This window comes from Daldinia decipiens (genome assembly GCF_022478715.1).
Source record: "Daldinia decipiens strain CBS 113046 unplaced genomic scaffold F4813scaffold_24, whole genome shotgun sequence".
Taxonomy (NCBI): domain Eukaryota; kingdom Fungi; phylum Ascomycota; class Sordariomycetes; order Xylariales; family Hypoxylaceae; genus Daldinia; species Daldinia decipiens.
This window is the reverse complement of record NW_026054567.1, coordinates 357,580-382,130: the sequence shown is the minus strand read 5'-3', so window position 1 is coordinate 382,130 and position 24,551 is coordinate 357,580. Positions and strand designations below refer to the sequence as shown.

At 48.3% G+C, this 24,551-nt stretch overlaps 7 protein-coding genes across 7 annotated transcripts; 3 read left to right on the top strand and 4 right to left on the bottom strand.

Annotated features, from left to right (window-relative positions):
- Positions 1 to 97: 97 nt before the first annotated feature.
- Positions 98 to 2,647, bottom strand: F4813DRAFT_140371 (uncharacterized protein). The gene is made up of 2 exons (XM_049238830.1): positions 1,697 to 2,647; positions 98 to 1,635 (listed from the first exon to the last, which is right to left on the bottom strand). The coding sequence occupies exons 1-2, from the start codon at positions 2,010 to 2,012 to the stop codon at positions 398 to 400; spliced, it is 1,554 nt and encodes a 517-aa protein (XP_049098231.1). The 5' UTR covers positions 2,013 to 2,647; the 3' UTR covers positions 98 to 397.
- Positions 2,648 to 4,863: 2,216 nt separating this feature from the next.
- Positions 4,864 to 7,255, top strand: F4813DRAFT_140296 (fungal-specific transcription factor domain-containing protein). The gene is made up of 6 exons (XM_049238829.1): positions 4,864 to 5,120; positions 5,208 to 5,220; positions 5,293 to 5,302; positions 5,391 to 6,185; positions 6,243 to 6,353; positions 6,407 to 7,255. Exons 1-6 carry the CDS (start codon positions 5,063 to 5,065, stop codon positions 7,217 to 7,219), a joined length of 1,800 nt encoding a protein of 599 aa, XP_049098230.1. The 5' UTR covers positions 4,864 to 5,062; the 3' UTR covers positions 7,220 to 7,255.
- A 2,417-nt stretch (positions 7,256 to 9,672) lies between these two features.
- Positions 9,673 to 13,861, top strand: F4813DRAFT_140240 (fungal-specific transcription factor domain-containing protein). The gene is made up of 2 exons (XM_049238828.1): positions 9,673 to 10,452; positions 10,679 to 13,861. Exons 1-2 carry the CDS (start codon positions 10,340 to 10,342, stop codon positions 13,623 to 13,625), a joined length of 3,060 nt encoding a protein of 1,019 aa, XP_049098229.1. The 5' UTR covers positions 9,673 to 10,339; the 3' UTR covers positions 13,626 to 13,861.
- A 1,526-nt stretch (positions 13,862 to 15,387) lies between these two features.
- On the bottom strand, positions 15,388 to 16,940 carry F4813DRAFT_381620 (glycosyltransferase family 31 protein; the record flags this gene model as incomplete). Its single annotated transcript, XM_049245702.1, has 4 exons — positions 15,388 to 15,858; positions 15,904 to 15,972; positions 16,041 to 16,725; positions 16,915 to 16,940. 4 exons carry the CDS (start codon positions 16,938 to 16,940, stop codon positions 15,388 to 15,390), a joined length of 1,251 nt encoding a protein of 416 aa, XP_049098228.1.
- A 711-nt stretch (positions 16,941 to 17,651) lies between these two features.
- F4813DRAFT_390943 (NAD(P)-binding protein) lies at positions 17,652 to 18,668 on the top strand (the record flags this gene model as incomplete). Its single annotated transcript, XM_049247085.1, has 2 exons — positions 17,652 to 18,127; positions 18,212 to 18,668. The coding sequence occupies 2 exons, from the start codon at positions 17,652 to 17,654 to the stop codon at positions 18,666 to 18,668; spliced, it is 933 nt and encodes a 310-aa protein (XP_049098227.1).
- A 229-nt stretch (positions 18,669 to 18,897) lies between these two features.
- On the bottom strand, positions 18,898 to 21,314 carry F4813DRAFT_390942 (uncharacterized protein; the record flags this gene model as incomplete). Its single annotated transcript, XM_049247084.1, has 2 exons — positions 18,898 to 20,996; positions 21,122 to 21,314. The coding sequence occupies 2 exons, from the start codon at positions 21,312 to 21,314 to the stop codon at positions 18,898 to 18,900; spliced, it is 2,292 nt and encodes a 763-aa protein (XP_049098226.1).
- A 315-nt stretch (positions 21,315 to 21,629) lies between these two features.
- Positions 21,630 to 24,551, bottom strand: F4813DRAFT_364853 (glutaminyl-tRNA synthetase). Its single transcript, XM_049243855.1, has 8 exons — positions 24,026 to 24,551; positions 23,617 to 23,960; positions 23,449 to 23,495; positions 23,240 to 23,326; positions 23,155 to 23,182; positions 22,993 to 23,056; positions 22,462 to 22,918; positions 21,630 to 22,405 (listed from the first exon to the last, which is right to left on the bottom strand). The coding sequence occupies exons 1-8, from the start codon at positions 24,403 to 24,405 to the stop codon at positions 21,923 to 21,925; spliced, it is 1,890 nt and encodes a 629-aa protein (XP_049098225.1). The 5' UTR covers positions 24,406 to 24,551; the 3' UTR covers positions 21,630 to 21,922.

Below are 24,551 nucleotides of genomic sequence, written 5' to 3'. Positions count from 1 at the left end.
AAGATGTAAACATGACAAAATAGTTCGCCTAAGATGAGCTGTTAATGAGAGAAGGCCCCATATGCATGCGCCATGCTAATATCTATCCCCAGTGTAAAAGACCCAAGCAATTTTCCATCCGCGCCGAGTGCCCGTCCTAAAAGCATATAGGAAGTATGTAAAATAATAGTGGGATCTTGTGGGTATAACCGATAAACGCCGTACGAGCTCCTCCCACCAAAAAGACAGCAAGTAAAGAGTCATAGAACAACCTCACATTCTAGCCCTTCGACCAATACAAGCCCAACGACCGACCATATACTCTCATGCACACATTCTATATCTGTAGAAGCCGTTCATCCCCCATGATGGATATTTGGGCTTCAGTCATACAAGGCAACATCGTAGCACAATGTATCTATGTGTCGTACCCCGGCGATGAGCTAATAGCCGAATTCTTCTTATTGAGCCTCGCGGCAGTCTGCCCGACTGCGATATCTGGAGATCCGTAATATCCGTGTAGCTCGCTAATTTCGGTAAGCGTTCCTAGAGAGGCTGCTGTCGGTGTCACGCCTTCGCCGCGCGTCCCTCGCGAGTTTCCGGATGGGTCGCTGGTCCGTCTGACCTGGACCTTGGGCGGGCGCGTTGAGCTGTTAGACCGCCGCCTTGCCGCCTCGAGAACGTCGGGACTGCCTAATTCTGATACGCCGTGCGCGCCGACAATACTACCGTCCAATTCGCTTACGTCACTCCATTGACGCACGTGCGTACGAGGTGTCTCCGAGTCGACGCTGGGCCGTGCGGGAAAGAACCCGTTATCGTGACGTGCGCCATAGGAATCTAGACTTGACTGGCGACCGTCTGATGCGTCGGATCTTGGAAGCTGGGGGAAATATCCGGGCCAAGCGGGCGGGGTCGTGGAAGCATTGGAGCCATAGTAGTTTGGCGTCTCCGAACGGGATTGCTCGCCAGCGGTAGACGAGTCAGATCTGGCTCGAAAGTGGGCGTTCCGGGTCCGTATGATAGAATCTACGTCCGTACCGTCGACTTCCGATATTGATAATTGTCCATAGCCCGATTTCTGCGAGTGTGGTTCACCGCTGGAGTTCCCGTGTCTGGACTTTACCGCGGCTTTGGCAGCCTTCTCTGTCCGTTTAAGCCGCCATATAATAATTACGGCGATGACGATTATAACAGCTAGCAATGCGACAGCACCCCCCACTATACCGCCAATCTGGGCTTGACTGAGACCGTTGCCATTGTTGCCACCGCTACCACCGCCACCACTAGTCTCGAGAGCTGGCAACTTAGAGACGGTACTGGGAATTAACTTTGCTACGCCAGCAGTCGTAGCAGACGACGTATCCGACGGATCCGGACCCGGGGAAATGACTGAAGAGCTCGTGATCACTGTCGTAATAGTATTTCCCTTAGAATCAGTAGTGGTTACGGTTTCGCTTACCGGAAGCGTTTTTAGGGAGGTTCCATAACAAGTAGCGCTTCCGCAGACCATCCCGTCTGGGCAACAACCATACCCGAGAGAAGCTGCGCAACCAAACCACAATGATGGGCATGATTGTGAATATGATGCTCCGGCCGGCGGCAAGCAATCCTCTGTGTCGCGCCCACAGAGAAATCCTACGGGACAACAGGCCCCTGCGCGAGGATGTCAGTATCTATAAGACCCTAGACAGATGCTTTGGATTGGCTGACTTACCTACACCAGCTGTAAGTGGACAGTTATAATATCCTGTTGTTCCACATGCGGACGTAGGTCCCGCCGTTGTGGCGTAACAGGACGATATGGCACAGGCATAGTTTTCGGGACAACATCCACCATCTGCGGAAGCAGGACATAGCGTAAAGCCTGATTGTTGGCAAGTAGCTTCGCGTTTTGGGTGGCGCAAAATGTTATAATTCTTTTCCAACTGGTGGATCTGATATCTATTGTCGTGCATAGCGGTCGTGGTTGGAGCTATAACTGCCAAAACCGCCAACCCAGTGCAGGCCATGCGGGTTTGAAATCCTCCCATCGTGAGGCTTTTCAGATTCGACGTTTTCGACTACCAGATACCTTGAGCAAACTCCCAAATGAGTGAGATGTCGCCGGATTTAGAGCCTCGGCACCTGGCCTCTCGTCTCGTAGCACCTCGAGGGAACTCATGTAAGTGTGCTTAACCTTTGACTTTGTAACGGATGACTCGCGTACGAGATCGTCTCTACAGAGTATCTCGGTGTAGTAACCAGAAGTCACACCGACATAACTGGAGGTAAGAGGTAGAGAAGAAAAAACCACAAGTTGAAAAGGTGAGGCTCTGTTAGTATAGCGCTATGTTGGCAGAAAAAGATGCGATAACAAGTAAGCACTACTTGGATGCTGGCTTACGAGCTGGCACCTCTCAAAAATAGCACTCTCAAACAAGCCTATCACCAAGATCGTGATGGTCCCATCAGACTGTGGTCATGAACACGCCAAGTGCAAAACTCAGAAGGGAGTAGATCGACACGATACGCTTCTCTAAGACGACAAGGGTTGAGGGGAGTGGGCATGTTGAGATGGGATTCTGAGGAGGGGATCAAAAGATATTCACTGGTGTCTTGGCCGCTGACCTGCAGTAAAAAGCGGGAGGGGGTCTTCTAATTGCAGCTAGTTCTATCCATTATATTAGGTGCAGATGGCGAACTCGCCATTCAGCTCGACGAGTGTGTCTCGTAGGTGTAACGTCAGCTTCCACAGCTGCATGGCTGGCCCCCAAGAAATGCACATCCTGGCTGCGAGAAGACGAGGGGTCGGTTTCGGGACGATCATGATTGGATCAGAGATGTAATATAAGAAAGATGGATGCCCGCTACTTCTAGTATGTACGACTTGGTACAGCTTCTTTGTTTATCTACCTAGGTAGATACCTAGGTTAGGTATTTGTGCGTTGCAGGCGTCTGCTTGTTCGCGTTGAATGGTCATAACCAACAGGGTAGGCAGTTTTCAGTTTTCACCGATGAGCTCTTGCTGATTTACCCCAGATCCTATAGTATATGCTAAGCCTAAAGGGTCAGGATCTACTTACATATGTGACGATGACTTACCAGATACCGGCTTGTTAAAGCCTACCGAGTTAAAAAGCCTATCAACTTCGCGTGATTAGGAAGCATCTGGTCTTAAATAGGGTCTCAGATGTGGTCTTTGATTCACAGGTGACCTTGTCCTAGGGCTGATAGCTTGGTGTTTATTAACATGCGCGTAGCATGGCAGAAGAATGCCGATAGCCTATATTTATGAGCTAGGTATCTTGGCAATAAGTGGTATTATTCCACGATGAAATATAATACCTACCTAATGCGGTTGATTGTTGGGTAGGTAGATGATAGAGGGTAACCTAGACTGTACAATAGGATGGATGAGATAAAAATTTAGAAGGAGGTACCTAGGTACCTACCTATGCACTAGCCAACATTGAACCTGCGCTAGCCTTTTTATGGTACCAGATTGTGCCACATTCTTACGCCTGCGTGGTCGCACAATGGCTTGGGCGTCGAATAGGAGGTAATTATGTATGGAATAAAATAATTATGGAATAACGGGATAAGTACCGGAGACATTCTCGAAATACATATGGACATGAGGAAAATATCGATGGAGGGGAGATCCCCAGCTTCCACTTCTCAGATTGACTTGTACAACCGACAAATACAATAGTAAAGTAAGACTTAAGACTATTTCTACTTCTATTTCTATATTCAAACATCGGCAGAGACGAGGATGGACTAATTAAGAACACTACCTTCGCCGCGAAGACTCCATGTTATAGTTATCTCTATCAACCATCAACAATATATACCTACCTAGTAGACAATAGGACGGCTTGTTCCGACTTACGAAACGATGGGAGCGTTGGTACATATCATGCCCCTCTTCATCGTCCCAACATCAAATCTCGTGTTAGCAATACTAGCCCAGGGTCTAACCTAGCGAGCGGTCAAAGTAGGTAGGTAGCTATTTACTTAACGATACAGGCGACCAATCACTTCGAATCATACCTAGGTAGTCTTAGAGAATTCAAGATGAACGAGTTCTGTATGTATAACTACCTCCTAGGTACCTAAGTTTACTGTGCCTATCAATCCGTAGAGGCCGGAAATAGACGGCCGTCTCCCATCACACATATTCCTTTCCCGTCCGTGTTATTAATCATCTCGATAGGAGGTGGCATCCTTTATACTATGTACGACCTAGGATATTAAAAGTGCTGCTCCGTAAAGTAACTCTCTTCGAGCTCGCCCGTGACGGGTGCCGGAGTCATGAGGTATAAGTGTCGACCAGACAATGCCGTTTATTTAATTCAGGATAATAAGTGAGGCTCAATTCTCGATTTTAGGCTTGACCTTTTCCTCTATCTCTGTCTTCCTAGTCGGGACCTCACTATTATGTAACAAGACTACGGACTGGATCTGACTGTATGGGTTCATCATCGAGAAGAACCAAGCGAAGAGATCACTTTAATATGTACCTGTTGCAACCCCGCAAGTTGATTTCGTCGATCGTTAAGTTTCTCCACATTTGCTTCGTGATGGGTTTCCATCCTGGCTATCCTGGTAGCCCCGTTCTGTTTAGAACTTGGATCTGCTACAGGTACTGCACTGACCCTGGGACTTCTAGTAGTTCTAGACTTCATTTCCGAAATGCTTAGGGACTCCAACTGTCAGGTGTGCTCATTTCTACCCTTTTCGGAACCCGTCTCCGGTCACCGTCCTTTTTGACTAGGCTACGGACCTGCATTTTCTCCACAACGTCACGATGATGGCCGAAAACTGAGATCGAACTATGTTACGTTCCTTTCTACCCCGTTCCTTTCTATCCACCACCACTTCGGGTCGGCTTGTCAGAAGTCTAACTAGTGTCTCAATCTACTCTGTTACTATATCCCATACTGCTCTAATCTTGGATTGTTGGGTACACAGAAGACATAATATCGCCTCGGCCATTCTGGCTTGAGTAGCATCTAATCTGAGGGGTACTATGACAAGCCACGAGACACGATATGAAATATGAAGGAATCATAGTATAAGCTTGTTGCTGGTTGGCGATATGTTGCTGTTTACCAAAGTCGCGCCCCCGAAGGTGCCAAAGAGGCGTTCGCGAGCAGGTCAGTTGGCTCTCCTACGACTCCCTTTTCCTACTCGATTATTTCTCTGCCTCGGACTCGCAGCTGACCGTAAATTTGGTCTAACAGGTTGCACCTCTTGGTACGTGATATCCGGATCTTCGTCTGTTGCACGTCCGTTGACGAAAGTGCTAATCTTTCGATATAAATGCAGCAAAGAGAAAGTACGACTCCTATCCTATAACTATAACTAACTTGTATTCTGTAAACCTGAGTTGAAGAGCTGTTCTAATTTGCTTTGCGGGGGAATAGAAGAAGAAATGCGACGAGAAACGACCGCGATGTGCACGATGCGTCGAAAAGGATCTTCAATGCACCTACGAGACAGTGAGACCGCGCCAACGGAGAAAGAAGGATCCTTCGCTGTCTGGATTTACACAAGATTACGGGAGGGCGCGTGAACCTATCCTAGATGATGATCAGTGGCAAGAGGCTACGGCCGATGGTGTTTCCGAGTCCGATTGTCTCAGTCCTATAGATACTAAGTTTAACGACATATCTCCAATGAGCTTTAATGAAAGTGCGCTGTCTGCAGTCGATGTCAGCCCTGCAGTATACGAATACGACGGTGCAGATGATGGGGATCAAGTACAGGAGGTGGTGCGGAGGAATTCAAGTATAAATGTGGTTTCCCATCCGCGATCTCTACAGCCAGATCTCGCCATGATTGCTCCTTGCCCCGTCGGCTCCCCGACGCTTGAGTTTGTTCTGCCAGTATTCTCGGAGTTTTCGAATCGTCCTAATCGGCGCGCCCTAGTCGACCACTTCTGCAATGTTCTGTCACACTTGATAGTTTTCCGGGAGGAGTCCGGCAATCCGTTTCAACAGCTGGTCCTGCCGCTCTCCTCTAGAAGCGCCCCTATCATGAATGCCGTATACGCGTTAGCAAGCGCCCACCTGGAGTACCGCGGAATTTCAACGCCAGAAAAGTCGCTATATTTTCACAATCGAGCTATTCAAGGCTTGGCTAGGTTAATTGAGCAGGAAGGGAAGGTTGACAAGACTGAACTTCTCGCAGCCATCATGCTACTAGTGTACTACGAAGTAGTAAGTATCTGTATGGCTGATGTGAGATCTACGTGGCACGAGCTTACCAATTTGTAGCTTGTTCAGCGTGGGCGGACAAGTATAGTAGACGGTCATCTCAAGGGAGCCCTAACTATCATGTCCTCTTCTCAAGGAGAGTCCACACCCGCCGGCCTCTTCTTGGAACGTGTAGGTTACCACCATCAGGTCCTAGATGGCTATACTTTACTAACGAGACAAAGGCCTTCCGGTTCTACGATGTTATTACAGCGCTCTCGCTAGGATCGGCCCCTCTTTCAACAGCTCCAGCTGCTGGCTGTCTCGTGCCGTTCCCTCCCTTGGACGCTCCAGCGGTGTCTCCTCTCAGCAACGTTGATAGCTTACTTGGGATGGCTACTACCTTGTGGCCTATTATGCATCGCCTATCTAACCTGCTCTCTCTCAAGAACGACATCGAAAAGGCATGTCAAGAAAATCAAACCTCCAAAAGCGCCGTCCTCAGAATGGAGTTTGAAACTACTTCTCAGGCCATCGAGACCGCCCTCACGCAATGGGAACCATTTCTCCCTCCAAATATCATTGTTGAGAATGGAGTGCTGAGAGGCTCTAGCGGCCGAGAAGAGATTCCAGAGCGACGACGCCTCCAATCCACCCTGCATAATTCCCTAGCTTACCGTCATAGCGCATTTGTATATCTATATCGTACTATATATGGGTACTCGCCACGTCGTGAGGTGGTACAAAAGCATGCTCATGCGGCACTCATACATTGCGTCGGAACAGTCACTCATAGAGGACCTATGGGGGCGTTATTGTGGCCTTTGTTTGTAGCCGCGTGTGAGGCGGTAAGCGCAGAAGACAGAGCACTCGCCCAGGAGGCGTTTGTCGGGATTGATCAGCGCCAAGGTATGATCAACATAGGCCAGGCTTGGAATATCGTCCAAGAAGTCTGGAAAAGGTTGGATGATATGAAAGATGCTCCCGTTGGAGTTGATGATTCCGATTTATGGAGGAAGATTAGCGCTGAGATGGGAGTCAGCATCATTTTTGGCTGACATCGGAACCTAGCAAACATTTGAGATAGGGTTGTAATGGCGCCGCGGGGTATGGGCGCTGTTGATGGATTACTATCGAGTTGACCCCGTCCCCTTACCGGTGGCGACTTGATATTTCATTCTATCAAACTGATAGATGAACAGAGGCTCACGCTTCAAGTACCATAGCCAGCCGAACGCCCAGAAATGGGTAGTACCCTCACTTACCCATACATGACTTCGCCGTAGCATGTGATATTGTCCTGTCTTTCGGGAATATAAGGACAAATCACCGAGTACTTCAAAGTGGTTGGATACAGACGACTACACGGATTCGTGTAGCCAGCACCCTGCACCGATCGAGCGGGAGAGGGAGTAGACGGGGGTGGTACTCTAACGGCTTGACACCCTTGGGACTGATACGGGTATAGCACTAGCTTTAGGGGCTGATGTAGGGATTTGGTTTGGTCTACATCATTTTTAGGCTATTCTCTATACGGGCCATCGAGACAACGCCCCGGGCCTTCAAACTTTGTGCTGTTGTTTTGCGTGGGACATTGTGCTGGTAGGAAAACCCTTCAAGACAAAGGGAATATTATAAGTGCTCCAATATCTGCAATGTTTCTGCATTTCTCGCACTTCTCGCACTTCTCGCACATCCCTGGCCCTTGCGTAGTCCAAGACGTGGGCGGTCTCGCAATGGCACTACCATGCTCAGCGGTTGGTCAACCCCTCCACCGATACTAATCTCAACGATAGCTGATTCGCATGTGGGAATCCCCGAATTGTGCACAAAAATCCCATGGGCAGCTTGGGTTACCAAGGGTGGCATCCTTCAGGCTTCTACCGATCTGCCGTGTGATGGACTTGGGGGGGTTGCTTATGCGTTTAAATCAATCGGGGGAGGTCAACGATCCAACCAGCCAGTACGGATGATGGCAGATTTAAGGTTACTATAACCAGAAGCAAAACTAGACGCTGCAGTATTCCCCAGATAAATACGGAATCATATCCGGCTACCTCCAATGTTACCCAACCGAGCTACCTTAGGTACCTCCTAGGCTAGATAGGTGAAGGCTATCGGACCAAGCGACGAACGGCGTGTACGTACGTTAAGTTTTGATAATAATACCGTATAATATCAGGTGTCACAAGCCAGGATTAAAATGCAATTCTATTCAAGTCTTATCTTCGTATAAGAGACTTTTGAGCTTTGCTTGTCGTTGGCGGTAGGATGAGAAAACCAATTGATTTGCTAAATATATACCTACCTAGGTATTAATACCATACGTCAAACTTCTCTATGGTCTATGGGGTAAGATGGGATAGAAAATGCAGGGAACGTATTTGACGATGAGATGAGATGAGATGGGAGTATCTTAGTATCCGATGAGCGGTGTTTGGAGTATAAGAGGGGGGCGGCTTTTTTCTTTTCTCTTTTATCTTAGGGGGGTAACATCGTCAAATAAATCACTAAGAATCTCCTTAATCTAAAGAAGTACATTTATATCGGGTTAGATATGGATAGTAGATGTTGTTCGTATCTGTATAATACCTAAGGTACCTACCTAGGTAATATTAACATTCTTCGTACCTAATGCAACTAATACGACGAAGCGAAGCCGTTCCGTTCCGTCGAAAACCCCCCCTCCCCCCCCATTTTTATTGTCTCCTTACAGCACAGACCATGTTGTATCTGTCAAACCCCGCGGTCCCGCAAATCTCAAAGTCGATTATAACTGCCATCCATTGTTAAGCTTGGCTTCCATCCTGTCATCTTACATATTAATTAATAGGTATTCCTAACGACTCCTCCCTGGCCCAGCCTAGCCATCCAGCCCACATATGTAAACCTTAGATATTTTCCGCATTCCCACCACATTGGATCCAGCGTTTGGTCCGGGCGTTCTTATTATCATCAGCGATTCCCCAAAATTCCGATTTACAAAAACAACGCGACTCCAATTTCGACTTCTGGATTTTGGATTCTCACCGTACTGTTATTATTACCTAACTTACCTACCTACCTTAGCTTATGCACATGCATTGAGTTGTAATTATCGGCAGCTCTCTTCCTACATATACAACCTTGATTATTCCCGGCGGTCCCGGTTACGTACGCATTGTCTCGCAACTTTAGCTGCCGCATCATCATCATATACCGATTTGGATTTTATGCGTTTATTAGTTTTTATTTTTGCTATCGTTTTCCTTACTTCGTTTCGCGTTCTATTCTATTCGAGAGACGATGGCTTCAGCAGGAAGCTTGTTGGAATGAGGGTATTGGTAGAAGCAACATTGAATGATTGTCGAGCTAGCCCCCTCTAGAGGTGTTGCATTCAGCCCCTCGTCATTGCCCTCGCCTTCATTATCCCCACATTTGCGGTGTGATAGCCGACTAGTGCGCGCGCACCTTCGTCCTTAGCTGAGGTACAACTGCACTTGACTAATAAAACCCAAACCACGCACGCGGACAACAACTAAGAAAGGAAAGAAGAAAAATTACCTAAACTAGCTTAATCCCCTTGGCTCACCATTTCCTTCGCCAACGAGTTCCGTGATCTATATTTTTCGTACGACCTTAAACCCGCAGCGGAGGGATCCTTCTTAATAACATCTTACCTTCTTACGCTACTAGCCCCCGTTCCTCCCCCAGGCTTTCCAGGTCCTAGTGTAAAACCCAAAAACCTCCGAGCCCCAAACCTACCACTTCCTAGTCCATCTCCTAATTCCTAGTTTCTAAGAACATCACTTTTTTCTTACACTAGCGAACTCGGACTCTCTTTTTCTATATTACCTCCTGCGACGCCACTGTCATATAATAGCGGAATGGACCATTAACAGAAAAAGGCAAATCCCAACATTTGGTATATGTGTGCGCGTGAGAGTGAAAGATACGAAAGCATCCACAAAAAATTTAAGAGCACGTTCACGTCCATGGGGACCTAGAACCTTTACGTCGAGCATTGGGTTGCCCGTCATCGTAGAGTTTCGTCTTACTTTCTAGCTCGAGGCTCCTAGCACACAACCCGTGCTTCTAAGGTTTACAATTACTATCCTTATTTTTATCTTTTTATTCTTATTCTAGTTATTTATTGTTATTACCGTTATAACCGTTCCGGCTCTCCGACCACCGCCGCCATGGTGACCCTCCTCAACAGCAACGGTCCCGATCCGTTGCCGGCACCCAAGCAGATTCGCTTCGTCAATAACCAGGGCCAACCACCAACCAAGAGGAGAAGGATAAACGCTGCGTAAGTATCGTTGAATTCCTTTGTCCGATCTGGGAGGACCGGGGGGGAGAGACTGAACAGTAGATTACGCCCGGGGTAATTGACGACTCTTTTCTTTTGGTTCCTTTTCTTATGTTCTTCGTCATGGTCCTCACAGGAATCCCGTAGGCCCGCCGCCAATTCAGTCCCAACTTCAGGGGTTGCGACATCGCGAACGTCTCAGCTGACACCCGTTTCTTGATGGCAGATGCCTCACTTGCCGCAGGCGAAAAACGAGGTGCGCCGGCGAACATCCTACCTGTTCGACATGCACCAAGAATGGACACGACTGCCTAGGGTATTCGGATGGCATCGAGAAGAGCGGCAAGAAGGATGGTGGTCCCGATGAAGACGACTACGCCGACGAAGACTTGGAACTCGATCGCAAGCAGTGGAAAAATAACCGAAGCGGAATTAGACAGTTCGATATACCCGGCGATTCTCCTAAATCTTCTCGCCGCGCATCTGAACCAGCTCAGGATTCCGCAACCCCTGATATGAAAATGAAATCGGAAAACATAGACTGGGAAGAGCCAAGTTCGCAACCAACACCGCGCCCCGAACCCATGGGTCGACCGCCGAATCCGCGAAATCCCTCCTTCTCGACCGAAGGTGGTTTTAGCGAGGCTAGCCATTCGCCAGTCCAGTTCCACAACGAGAGCCACCGAGTGCCCTACTTTCGCTACTTTGGCCCTACCGCTATAGTACCGGGCTTCAAGCAGATGGTGGTCAAAGTAAGGGATCGGAGGCGAAGCTCCATATCGGCTACTTCGCCTAGCGGCGCGAGTTCGACGTTCTCCGGCATCATGAATTCCATGCAGCCGGACATTGAACTCGCCCACTTAGACGATATGCCTGTGTACGATCCCAATGACACAAACGACGTGCCTCCTCTGATCCTCCACCTCGTCGAGACATTCTTCCTTCACTTGGGGAGTAATTACCCCTTTCTGCGGCGCGACAAGTTTCCCAGATTAGTTCAAGAGAAGCGAGTAGAACCGATACTAGTAGACGCCGTATGTGCTCTCGCAGCACGGTTTTCTGACCACCCGCTGTTCCGGAAGTGGAACGAAGGGAAGTTGGTCAAATCGGAGTACGGCTACATCTATGCTCAGCGAGCCAAGGCGGCTACCGTCGATACCTTCCCGTGCCCGACAGTCGCTGCTGTCCAAGCGTGCCTATTGATGGCGTATGACGGGTTCGGTGCCGACCAGGACAGCGCCCTATGGATGTATTTGGGAATAGCAATTCGTATGGCGATCGACTTAGGTCTATGTAAGGAAGATGGCGTGCGATATCAGGGTGAGAAAGATGCTTGGTACGCGCGGGGTTATAATAGGAAGTCGAGCGACGATTACTCTCAGCAGAACCAGCAGGGCGCAGATGGTACCATTCTCAGTCCAGAAGAACAAAAGGAAGTTGAACAGGAACGTATCGACACATTTTGGGCTGTTTTCTTCCTCGACCGTGCCATTTCCTCCGGCACCGGTCGACCAGTTTCCCTTCGAGACAACGACTTCGATTTGCAGCTTCCAAGGTCTTCCGTTGACCCCATCTCCGGTTGGCCTGACCCGAACGCGTCGCTGCTGCAGATTATCAATCTTTACGGCCGTGTCTCAGATGTGCTCAATAATATTACGCATGCTCAAGACCTCACGCAAGACAAGATGAACAAGCTTGCCCAAATGGAAATCGAACTCACAAGACTTCATCAGAGGACGGACCCGCGCCTCCGGTTTGATGCTAATAATTTCCAAACTCACGTAAAGAATGGACAAGGCACAACTTTCATTCTACTGCACTTCTGGTTCCACGCGTTGATCATCGTCCTGCATCAGCCAACGTTGCTAACGAAGGAGGGTACTATCAACCGGGCGCACCAGTTAAAGACGCATAGTCGAGAATTATCCATGTCTAGTGCGAAGACGATCGCCGACATCCTTGCCTTCGCCGAACTAGTCGATCCGAAATGCTTCATCGGTAACCCCTTTACTTCTCAACCTATCTATATTGCAGCATGCGCATTTCTTAGGGAGTCGAGAGCCAGTTCGTCGCAGCCCGGTTCGAGGGATACAACCCCGCCCCCCGAATCCAGAGGTCAGACAAATAAGAGCGGCTCGGCTGTGGTCGACCCGGGTCCAGCCTCCAGACATCTGCTCCTAGCTTCCGCTGCGAACCAGAATTACCAAGCGTGCTATAAAGCCTTGAAGCAGATGCACACGTACTGGGGAGGTGTCCGATATATCCTCACTGCCCTGGACCAGAAGTTGGACGGCCAATGGGATTGCGAGACATACACAATCGAAGAATACGAGAGTGCCAGGCGGTACCGCCAGTCCTGCGTTCTCAGTAGGTTTGCAAAACAAATAGACTATCCCGCGTCGCCAATTCCCGATAACGGACCTCCACTGGCATGGTCATTGACGGGTACGACAAACTCTCCTAACTCGAGCTTGACACTTCTATTCCAGAACCCAGTCAATCCCAGTGGCATCATGCCCTCGCAGGCCATCTCGCCGACCGCCCCTACATCCGCTGCGCCAACCTCTGCACCTACGCCACCTGGAAACATGATTTACGACCCTATACGTCAGAGCCTCCCCGAGACTACCACGTCTATTTACCATCCCGCTTATCCCCAGCCGAACACGTCAGCCTTGCGGCACTCGATTAGCCACCCTCGCCGAGTTTCGGGCGGTACATCGGCTCAAAACAAGTCCTCGTATCTGAGATACGAGAGCCTATCTGGTCAAGATGATCCTGGCAAGGTCTCCATGAGCATTCCGCCGACGTTGTATACGCCATCGTCGCAGCAGTCGACGAGCTACGATCAATCGGGAACCAGCAGTTATCCTACCAACGACTCGCCAGCTAGTAGCACGCCGAGCCATAATAATATTGGAGGACAGTCCTCGAACGCATCGGAAGGTGGGCCGTCCAACTTCGCGCAGAGCGGTAGCGGGCTCGCGTCCAGCGGGTACTCGTACCTAGGGCCTGGCGGGGCATCGAACCTACACCTACTAACCTACGACAATGAGACGGATATCGGGCAGCATCTAACGAGTTTCGAGAGCACCGAGATGCTCAGCTGGTTCGGTGACTACTTCCCGGGTGATAGCACATGGCTATTTCCGGGAGACTCGACGATGCCATGACGGTTCTAATTGTGACTACATGCAGCAAGCTGGCGCTGCAGATGCTATACGTTAGGAAGACGGGGGAAGGCTGTGGAGTTCGGAGATGGGATGGGTGCAGAGGGCTTACATTTATATGCCTGATGCATGTCTAACCCCATTCATCCTCTCCCTATCAATTACCTATTTACCTGTCCACATAATTCCTCGCACTTTTTTGTGTTCTGCTATCATAGGTACGTTATCTTTATATAAGCCTTGTGGAAGATATTGTAACGGGAGACGGGAGATGTGGGATCGGGCCCGTTGTTTATTTCGGGATGCAAAAGCGAACTTTTAGATACCACGGCCCTTTTCCTATTTTTATTCACTACTTAGACCATTTTTACTCCCGTCATGGGTATTTATTTCTCAGGTACTTTCATCTGGTGGACCCGAGCTCGCAATTTGAGGGTACATATATACTGCAGAAGGAAAGGAGGCTTCTAGGCCATGAGAGGCCATGAAATTGTGTTCGGCCGGATGGGGCGGATTGGCTTGTCGGATACTATTGGGTGTACATATAGCCATGGCTGGGAGTACAATATGATCAAATGGGATGTCCTCAGGAAAGGTAAAGGGTATATGAGAACGAGGTGGAATTATGACATAAGAACACGAGACTCAAAAGACAGTCCGTCTCGAACGCAAAAATAGGAAATCTTATAAGCTCTTATAACTCCACGAGGTAACGTGTACATGATGACGATCTATGAGATATGTAATTGTATATAAAATCTATGAAATATATTCCTCGTATATACGAGCTACCGATTTTTAATTCCGTATTATATGCTTTCACACCGCAGATACGCATCTTATCTCGGGCTATCTCGGACATGTGAACGTTGGCAGAACCGAGAAGGCGGCTGTTCGAAGCAAGGGATAGACGAAGATGCTTCTCAGCCGCATGGGGAATGATCCACCGCTTTGCATCGACTACCCCTGACTAGATGACATCAACAAATGGCGGATAGACTGTTGGCTTTGACATAATGGCGCAGCAGTAGAAGGAGGCAGACTTTGTCTATCAAATGGCCATAGATGACAGGCGATCGTACCCTTTTCTCTTCTTTGATTTAATAACATAGTATACAAAATGATTTAATAACATAGTATACAAAATACTCGTTTACAGAGTTAACAGTATCACGAGAATATTAATAAAAACAACACGCATATCGCATTTAAATAAGCATAAGGCGTATTTATTAAGTCCTTGCAAATACAAAGAGAATAAAATGGAACCATCTAAGACCCCTGGCCAGAACAACGCTGCGAGCGAGACCTTCAAGAAAAAGCAAGCTCAGGGTATGTTCTGATTCATTTGATAGATGGCGTATTCGATGGTTTAGCCAAGCTTTGTTCTAGGATATGTTGTATAGCTATGATGGGATGCGATGTAGACTAGGTGAAGTATATAAGGGGTTAAAAGGAGGAAAGACACGAGAAGAGAAGAGTGAAAAGGTGACATGATGGTAAACCACGATCCTGTATCTGTGCAATACAAGGCATTATAAGTTACCGTGGTGATTTAACGAAGAATGCTAATACTACTGCAGATGTAGATAATGAGCACCTAGTTCTTCACATGGGCCTCACAGTTTGCAGTACTCGTCAAGTTCACTAGAGTTGAACCTTGAATTCCCCTTCAGAGCCCTATCAATATCCATTGATCATCTCTTGTCAAAAGAAGCCGTGCTTCGCGCGCCCGACTATACATATTCTCATATGTCTGCATATATTATATCTTAGGCCAGACGGTCTCTTTGCATTGTCCCTGTCTCTCCACCCAAGCGCGAATCCGTTCGATATTCCAGCCGCTAACCCACTTTTCTTCCTCGTTATTCACCTTCGGGGCTGGCTTGCCAAGTCGGAAGGATTTGTTGTACGCGCAGGCTCCTGCGCGGTATGAGAACTGGAAGCAGTCATGGTTGCTGTCGCATAGCTTACGGCAGTGCTCGAACGACTTGTGCGCATCTAACTCGACAGCCGCGGCACGGATCTGCTGGTGCGGCTTCTTAGCGCTATCCCGCTGCCACTTCGGATAGCGCTCGCTGTGCTCCAGGTCCAGGTATAACACATCGTCGCTCAAGTTATCCCAGTCGTCGCGTCTGGCCATGAGCTTTGGCGCGACGAACTCGTGGTAGACGTCCTTGAACCGGATGATAGGACGAGGCACGCCTCGGGACTGGTAGAATCGCTGCTCGAAATCCTAGAACGAGGAGATCTCTTCCGAGTCCATATGGTGCATAGTTACGAGAGGATGGCACCATTGGCGGGGTCCGTAAGGGATAGTATACGGCTTCTCACCGTTTATCGTTGGCCACTACTGTTGTGTTAGGTAACATTTTGTGGTTTGTCAAAGTAGGTATTAGATAGTTTAGGGGTTCTTACAGCTTGCTTGACTCCAATGCCGAGTGTTTCGTTCAAGGCGAGACTCAACACATAATCACCGCAGCACGATACTCTAGCCTTCGTATCGTACTGATTAGCGATGCCGGGGTGACCTCTGGCAAGATCTCCCATCGTTGCTTGTGATAGGAAGTATCCGCTACCACCATGTGCGAAGGCGAAACCGTCCAAAAGTGCTATGCTACCAATATACTGCTTCTTGGAAGGATCTCCGAGCCTTCGTAACCACTGGACGAGGTTATGCCAGAGCACATACGTATCGGCATCGATGAACAGGTACCAATCATAATTAGGGCGTAAGTGATAGGTCTTTTCAGCAATATGGATATTCTTGTATTTATCTAGCCTCCACGCCTCGAACTTCAGGTTTCGTTCACTGTTCAAATTACAGCTCTGCTGGTCGATAGCACAGGCCTTCTGCCTGTGGTAAAGGTCGAAGTCGTAGTTCCTCTGTTTGGCTTGATCGAGTACAGAGTCTAAACTGTCACGAACGTGATACCCAGCGATATTCTGCTCCATGTCAGAGAAGATCAGGAAGTCTGGAAGACATCTCAATATGGTAATGAGTTGCGTAGGGATCTTGGAGTATGACTCGGTGGCGCCAGTCTTGACAACGACGAGGATATCAGACGTGTTGGGAAAGTATTTGCATGATGGCTCGTAAGGTCTCAAGAGAGGCGACGTCGTCAAGCCGGTGGACTTAGTAGTGCCAACAGAACTAGACAAATTGGTACGGTTTGGATTGTAGTTAAGTGGAAAAGATGACATTCCGAGGGAGGAACTGTGAAGCGACCACTTGGTGAGGCGCGTCGAGGTGATCAAGATAGCGATTAGGCACACGATGGCCAGAACGAACCTTCGATAATGCCGTAAGATTGTCATATTGACCGATATGAGTTTATGCAAATTCTACTCTCATTATTTTATTAAAAGGTCAATGATTGGGATGAATGAAATACTGGATGTGCTTCAACTTAAGGGGTAGATCCAGCGAGGAAATGAGAAGACATCTATCTTATGTAGATACCTAGGCAGCGACTAGAAGCAAACAGATACTCAAATACACTAGTGGCTTCTGTATTTTGTCAATTTTAGTACATTTTAATTAATTTCGATACCTACCTATGTGTAAGATGCTCTTGCTCGTGGAATATTTCCATCTCTTATATAAAAGGTACGTACTACCTATGTAGTTAGGTGTTGTACATTGTACAAAGGTACATACCTACATGTACCTACCTACATACCTATGTACTATGTATGTATGTATGTACATTCATTTAGTTGCCCCAGCTAAAATACAGTGCATGCACGGTAATTAGAACATGTCACATCTGGGGTAAAAGGAGGGGACAGTTGGGGTAATACGCGCTACTGCAATCAATGTTGCAATACTTCGTACCTCTACCTCGGCTCCTTAGCGCTTAAGAAATACAAATACGTCAAACTCGGCTCCAAAAGCTTCGAGCGAGAATGGCCAAGCGGGCAAAGCATCTCAACGCTGGAAGAAGATGCTAATATTGCACCTATGCTCAATTCCCTCGTTGCGAGCCAGATTATTTCGTTGCCAGTCCTTAAGCACCTAGGTTAACCATGTCCGACACTGCGAAACAAAGGATCCAGGCCCTGGGAAACCATATCTCTACCTCCTCCTCCCCCGATGCACTCCCGGCAATTAAAAAACTCGCCGGCAAATCTTTAGGCCCCCGTGCCAAAGGAAAAGTCGTCATAATTACGGGAACAAACTCGGTGCTAGGAATTGGCCGTGCGAGCGCTCACCAGTTCGCCGAGAATGGCGCCAAAGCCGTGTATATCTGCGACTTCGACGACAAGTACCTAGCGGCTCACAAGCGTGAGATCGAGACTTTATACCCTGGTGTCGACGTCCACGCACGCAAGTTTGACGCCGCAGACGAGGCGGCTGTTCAAGAAGTCGTAGATCATGCGTTGAAGACGTACGGCAGGCTGGACGTATTCTTCGCGAACGCGGGCGTTGTTGGTCGCCTTGCGCTGTTCTCGGATGTTAGCAAGGACGAATTCATGCGCGTCTTGGATACCAACGTGGCTAGGTTTGTCAACTCTACTATATCAAAGAATGAGCTATATGAGTGCATATGAGAGATGGATACGTGCTCACATTCGTAAACTCGCAGCGTATTCCTCGCCGCCAAGTACGCCGCGCCCGCCATGCAGAAGACCTCGCCCTCGAAGCCTGCGCCGTCGGGAAGTATCATCGGCACGGCATCAGTGGCCGGACTGCGGTCTAATGCGGGCACAACGCCATACTCGGCGTCCAAGGCGGCTGTGATCTCGCTAGCCCAGACCATCGCCTACCAATTAGCTGGTACGGGTATTCGCATCAACGCTATCTGTCCCGGGCTTATCGAGACGGGGATGACGAGCCCGGTATTCGAGGCCGCGCGAGCTCGTGGCACCGAAAAGAAGATCGGTCAGCTGAACCCGCTGAAACGAAGCGGCACCGCCGACGAGATCGCCCGCGTCGCTCTCTTCCTCGGTAGTGATGAGTCTAGCTACGTAAACGGCCAAGCGTGGGCTGTCGATGGTGGAATTAGTGCCGGACATCCATATGTGCCTGGAAAATTGGCTTGATAAATAAGTACCTAACCTAAATGTATCTTATGTAGGTAGTCATTTACATGTTCAGAGGGCTACTTTATTTGCATATATGGTCGGATATATTTCCTATAGGAATTTCGAGGCTGAAAGGATAGGTATTTACCTAACCTAGGATATAGTAAAAACAACAGAAAGTCGACCAAAAAAAATATCCCTGTTCTAACAGCGTGCTGGTTATAGAAGAGTGCCATACCATGCTATGTCACCCCGTCCGCACCAGTTCAAGCTTACCATCCCAGTGCTCCTCCGTGCCCTTCGTTCGGATACGGTACTCTTTTATAGCCCCTGCTACGTCTCTAAACACGATAGAACTCTTTACTGCTTCTCGGATGGCGCTGCTCTTGGGTATTATCATAGCCTCCCACGCTGCGTAGAAGATGTAAGTCATTGGCGGCACCCCAGCAGCAATATGGTTCGGCGTCGCGGGCCCGATGTCCGTGCGGAGGTTTGGGTCTTGCACGTTCCACATGTACTCGTTGACGGCGGCGTGCGGGCCGATATGTCCTGGTCCGATCCAAACGGGGACCGAGTAGAAGTTACCGCTCCATGAATCGGCCGCGTCAACATGACAAGTCATGTATTCAGAGCTGACTTCAGAGTAAGGGGGTGACTTTAATCGCCCTGAAGTCCATCGTGGGTAGTTATCTGCACTGGAGGGTACTTTGCATGGCTTCACTTGTGCTTTCTTCGGTGTACTTCTTGATGTAATCCCGAACGACACGTCGTCGTCAAAGTAGCTTGATGTACTTTCTTGACTAAAGTTTTCTTCGGCGGGATCGAGAAGTTTATCGAAGTCTACATCACTGCTTGTTGATATGACGCTATTGTTGTCTGAGAAGCTGGGTTCCAGCTCAAGTCGTATATGTCGGAGTCCTTTTAGAACTGACGAGCCACGGCCGGAGAATAAAGTCTCGGCGTGTCTGATGGCCTTCTGTTGCACACATGCGAGATCCAGAAACCGAATCAGTTGTTCAATTACTGGGCCTGTGGAATGTGCCGGGATATTGGTGAGCGTTAGAGAGGTAATACGAGGGTTTGTATCAGGAGCTAGGGCCAGAGGATAGGCGCGACGGATACTTTTAAATAACTGGCCTTCTGCGAGGCGTGCTGCAGATTTAGATAGAAGACCTTCCATGGAAATTGACAGGACTTGAGTTACGAGAGAATGATGAACTCGCAGAGACCGGATTGCTGAGGAAACAACCGGTCGAAATAGGGGCGTCGAGCCTAGGAAGCCTAGAAGTCTCGCGCTCTTCAGGTTTTGGCCAGTCTGAGGACTGGTTGGTGTGCAAAGACACGAGTCACATTCTAAATGCTCAAGTCGCCCTCGAGATGTTCTTATAAGTCGCTCAATACCAGGGACCGTAAACTTGTTCCCGTTCAAATATAGATGTGTGAGGCCAGAGCCCCTGGAATCTAAGCTGTCGGGTGTAGCCGATAAAGATTCGCTAAGCAGAAATCGCTTTGCCGTATTCACATCATCGTGTCTTAGCGGTGCAAGGCCGTCGGGTCGAATGGCCTGCCATTCCTGTACCTCTGTCTGATCCGCTCTTTGAGAATAAAAAGGAGAATCTGAAAGATATCTTTCCAAGTCCCGCTCGTGTTTACTTCTCTCGGACTCTTCAAAGAATTCAAAAGGTCCATATTTTCGACTGCCGATCTCCTTGGGGAGGATCAATCTCCCCTCGATATCAAAGCGTGCGTCCGTATGAAATGTAGAAGGAGAGATACAATGCTCTACAAGCTCATCGATTATTCCATCCCCGAGCTTGTTGTTGCTTAAATCGAGACTCCATAATTGACTACGAAATGTTCGAAATAGCAAGCTGGCGGCCGGATTATCCATTTCTCTACCTGCGACTCTTAATACACGGAGTTCTGGAAGCGTATCAGGGTTTAGAGATGACAAGACTGCCGTCTTAACAGAACCTGGGATAAAGGATAGGTCCAAATAGACCAAGCTCCCGAATAGGTTGGAGCTAAAGAATTTAGGCGTAAGCTCATAAGGGCAGCGAGCCAGGTCGAGCAGCTGTAAAGACTGTGACGATGTGCGTGTAGCGGTAGCTAAAGACTCGGGATTAAGCTCCGGGTGCCCATCCACGAAGAGGCATATAAGACCTGGAAACAGCTGGGGCAGATACTTGAAACTTTCTGAGATGGCTCGTTCGCTGGCTTCTGAGGAATAGAGCCCGGATGCACGTAGTGCAAAGTTCCGAAAGTCCAATGAACGAACGTAATGCCGAGTTTCGAGCCTAGCAGCTTTGACATGTCTATTGATGAAACGGCGATACCACGCCAAGTCTAAAACATCGGTATTAGTATAACAGATACAAGCCATATGTAGTAGTAGTAGTAGTAGTAGTAGTAGTAGTAGTAGTAGTAGTATTAGGTCACCCTGAAGAAAACAGAGAAAACCCCAGACTCACCGTCATTCGGATGTAGCCCAAGGCATCTTATAGTCACCAGAGGATCTTGCCAGAGACGGGGCGCAAACTGGCCATAAAATCGGCTGTCTACCAAGCAACATCGAGGCCAATCTTTCACCGGGATATATGATGCGACCAAATCTAACAAGTCCGGAGCGGTGGTTGCGCGTTCGTATGACGGAAGAGTCTCCATGACGAGAAATGAAGCATGGACAAATAAGACATGGCAACAAAAAAACAAAGCAAAAAAAAAAAGAAAAAAAAAAAGGGGGGGGGGGGGTTAGGATTGGATTTATAGATTATAGATATGATCTAGGTTATGATCTTTAATAAAGTATAATATGCCTAGGATTGAGAACAGACAAGTTATAATGTGGCGGATAGTTGTAGTTTGCCATTCAACAGATTCCATGGTCATTCAACCTCCGGCTTGCACCGCCACAACACCACCAAGTTGGTAGACATTATGTTGCAACGGGTACACTCATCATCCGAAGTATAGTATCACGCCGAAGATATCAGGAATTTATTTATTAGCTCCAAATAAAAAGGTTATGGATATCATAGCTGCTTAAGGAGCAGCAAATGCACAAATTTCTCTTGGTCTACGCTATCGACGAGTAAAGGTACCTAATATAGAAACTAGGCCTGCGTAACAGATTGGAAGTGGACTAAGTATTCATCCTACTTACGGCTGGCCTATATGACGAACTTATACCCCCTCGTGTAAGCCAGATACGGCACTGTCAATCTCCCCAATATCACCACCCCAGTATCAAGAGTCAGTTATCATTGGACACTTCAACTCTTTCCCGCGTCCTCCTTTAGTGCCACAATTCTATTGAGAATGATACGGTCGTCGGTCGAGTCAGAATCCATCGCGAAGTATGCGATGCGCATCGCTTGGAAACGGACGCTCTCGGGTCCTCCCTTGCCAAGCTCGCTTTCACCTGCTGCTTCTGGCCATGGCGCCCTCCTCCTAACTTCATCGAACCCAGACTCGACTAACGCGTTGGGGTAGATTACCTCGCTATCCGGGTTGATATCGTTTAAGAATCCCCCTGGTGCCTCATTGGGGTTGTCGGACTTGAACAGCGAGTTGTAGATTCTGACTTCCGCTTTTCGAGTACCAGCCGCCTCGGTTGGAACCCATTGGATATACGCCTTTGGCTTCTTCGTCTCCTTGTCAAATACTGCCCGAATCTCGTTAACTTTTCCCGTTGCGTCGTCTTTGGTGAACGACACTGCCTTTATCGGATGCGGCACTTGAAGAAGCCCGACAGTCTAGATCTTGAGTTAGTATTGATACACTTCTACGGAGACTTGGAATAGCTTCTCACCTTTCCGGGAGCAAGGCGGAAGAATGATGGATCGGCGTCCTCTCTGAAATCTGAGCGGTCGATGTAAATAGTTTTGCTAAATGTGACATCGTGGGAGCCCATCTTAGGGTCTTTCGGACTGAATGGAAACGCAAGACCCTTCCCGTCGAGATGGTCGGCATCTTCGATGACTACAGGGATGGGATCTAAAATAAGCATCAACCGCGGCACCGTTCTTTCAAGGTACTTCCTGATAGCTTGGTCGAAACGCTTGATTTCGATGATGGAGTTTGCAGTTGTCACGCCAAGCTCATTGACAAATTCTAGAATAGCACCAGGTGGAACGCCTCTACGCTTGATACCAATTAACGTATAGAGACGGGGATCATTCCACCCTCGTACAATCTTCTCTGCTACGAGCTTTAGGATTTTGCGCTTCGAGAGGATCGTACCAGAAATCGACAGTCTGCCGTATTCTCTATGGATGTGTTAGTAGGTTTCCCAAGACAGAAAAACGCTTGAACCAAAAAAGGTCCCCTGAATAAGACTCACCTTTGCATCGGTTCGTATACTCCAAGAGTCTTATTTAGCCATTCGTAGCTGACTCGGCTTTGGACTTAATTCATAATTGTTAGTAGCCGGTAATTCAGTATGTTAAGAAGCACGAAGGAGATAGCTGGGACCTTCATGTTCGTCGCACGCGAGATTACTTACCAAATTCTGTCGTGCATAGAGAATGGGTCTAGGTAATATGTAAGCAAGTGAAATCGGCCAATGATGCCTACATGTGGATACTCACGATGCCTTCAAATGAATCGCACAGACAGTGTGTAAAGTCGTAAGTTGGGTAGATCTTCCAGGCATTTCCTGTGCGATAATGCGGTTTCTTCAAGCCGAGTGTCAGTAATCGTGACCAACTACTTGTATGAGATTAGGTCGTGGATTGGGGATCTGTGGTATTCCTAAAAACGCTCTTGAATCGCTGGCCATTGGGAAGATGAAACTTACATCAAGGACTCGGTAAGCTGCTAGGTCCCACATTTGCGGGTTGCCGTCTGCGATGCTGTAGCGTGTCAGCTACCATACGTATCGGTACTATGCGCTTAATGATTATCTCACTCTGGAAAGACGTCAGTGTAATCTAAGACCTATATTCTTCGTAACTAGTAGGCAAACCTTGCTTCATCCTAAGGAAGGCCTCCTGAGGCTTGTACTGTCCGTCTCTCATGTCTCTAAACTTCTTTAGATTCTCCTCGACGGGTTGCTCGGCATGCTCGCAACGGTAACGCGGACCAGCAGTTCCCTTTTCGCCGCCACGTTGGAGTTTAATCTCGGTATCATTACACTGGCAGACATAGGCTTTTTCAAGACTTATTAGCTTCTCGGCGAGGTCGTAAAGCTTCTGGAAGTTGTCGGACGAGTAAGTAATCTTGTAGGGCTTGAAGCCGAGCCATTCTACCATCTCGAGAATAGCATCGAAGTAAACCTGCTCCTCGGCCTCTGGATTGGTGTCGTCGTAACTATCGATCGATCGGGGTAAGCGATGGAGCAACATTCCTCAATTTCGACGTGTTTGCTCGCTTACCGAAGATAACACTCGCCTCCGTGGTATCTAGCAAAGCCAAAGTTCACTGCGATGGCCTTTGCGTGTCCTATATGGAGAAACCCGTTCGGCTCGGGAGGGAAACGGGTGAAAACAGGTTTCATAGGTCTAATCTTAAAGACCTCGTCAAGAAACCCGGTCTTGAACATATTATTGGGATCGATTGCTGGTTCTTCTGCGGTAGCTTTGGGCTTCGGTGCTGGCTTAACTTTCTCCTCGCTCTTCACCTCGCTTCTTGCGGCTTCCTTGGCCTTTGCCTTTTCGCGCTTTTTTAATCGTTTCTTCAATTCTGCCTTGGAGATCATCTCCCCCGTCTCCTCGTCGAGCTGCAGCTTAGCAGTGCTTTCTGCTAGGTCCGCCATGGTTTCAACTACTTGATCCTCGCGGCGATGATTTCGATAATGCAACTGTGGGCCTGTGTTAAGTTTAGTTTAGGTAGACTTCAAATTCTTGATCGATCAGCTTCAAGAGTCATTCTGCCCCTCGTTTAAAAGGGTTAAAAAGTACC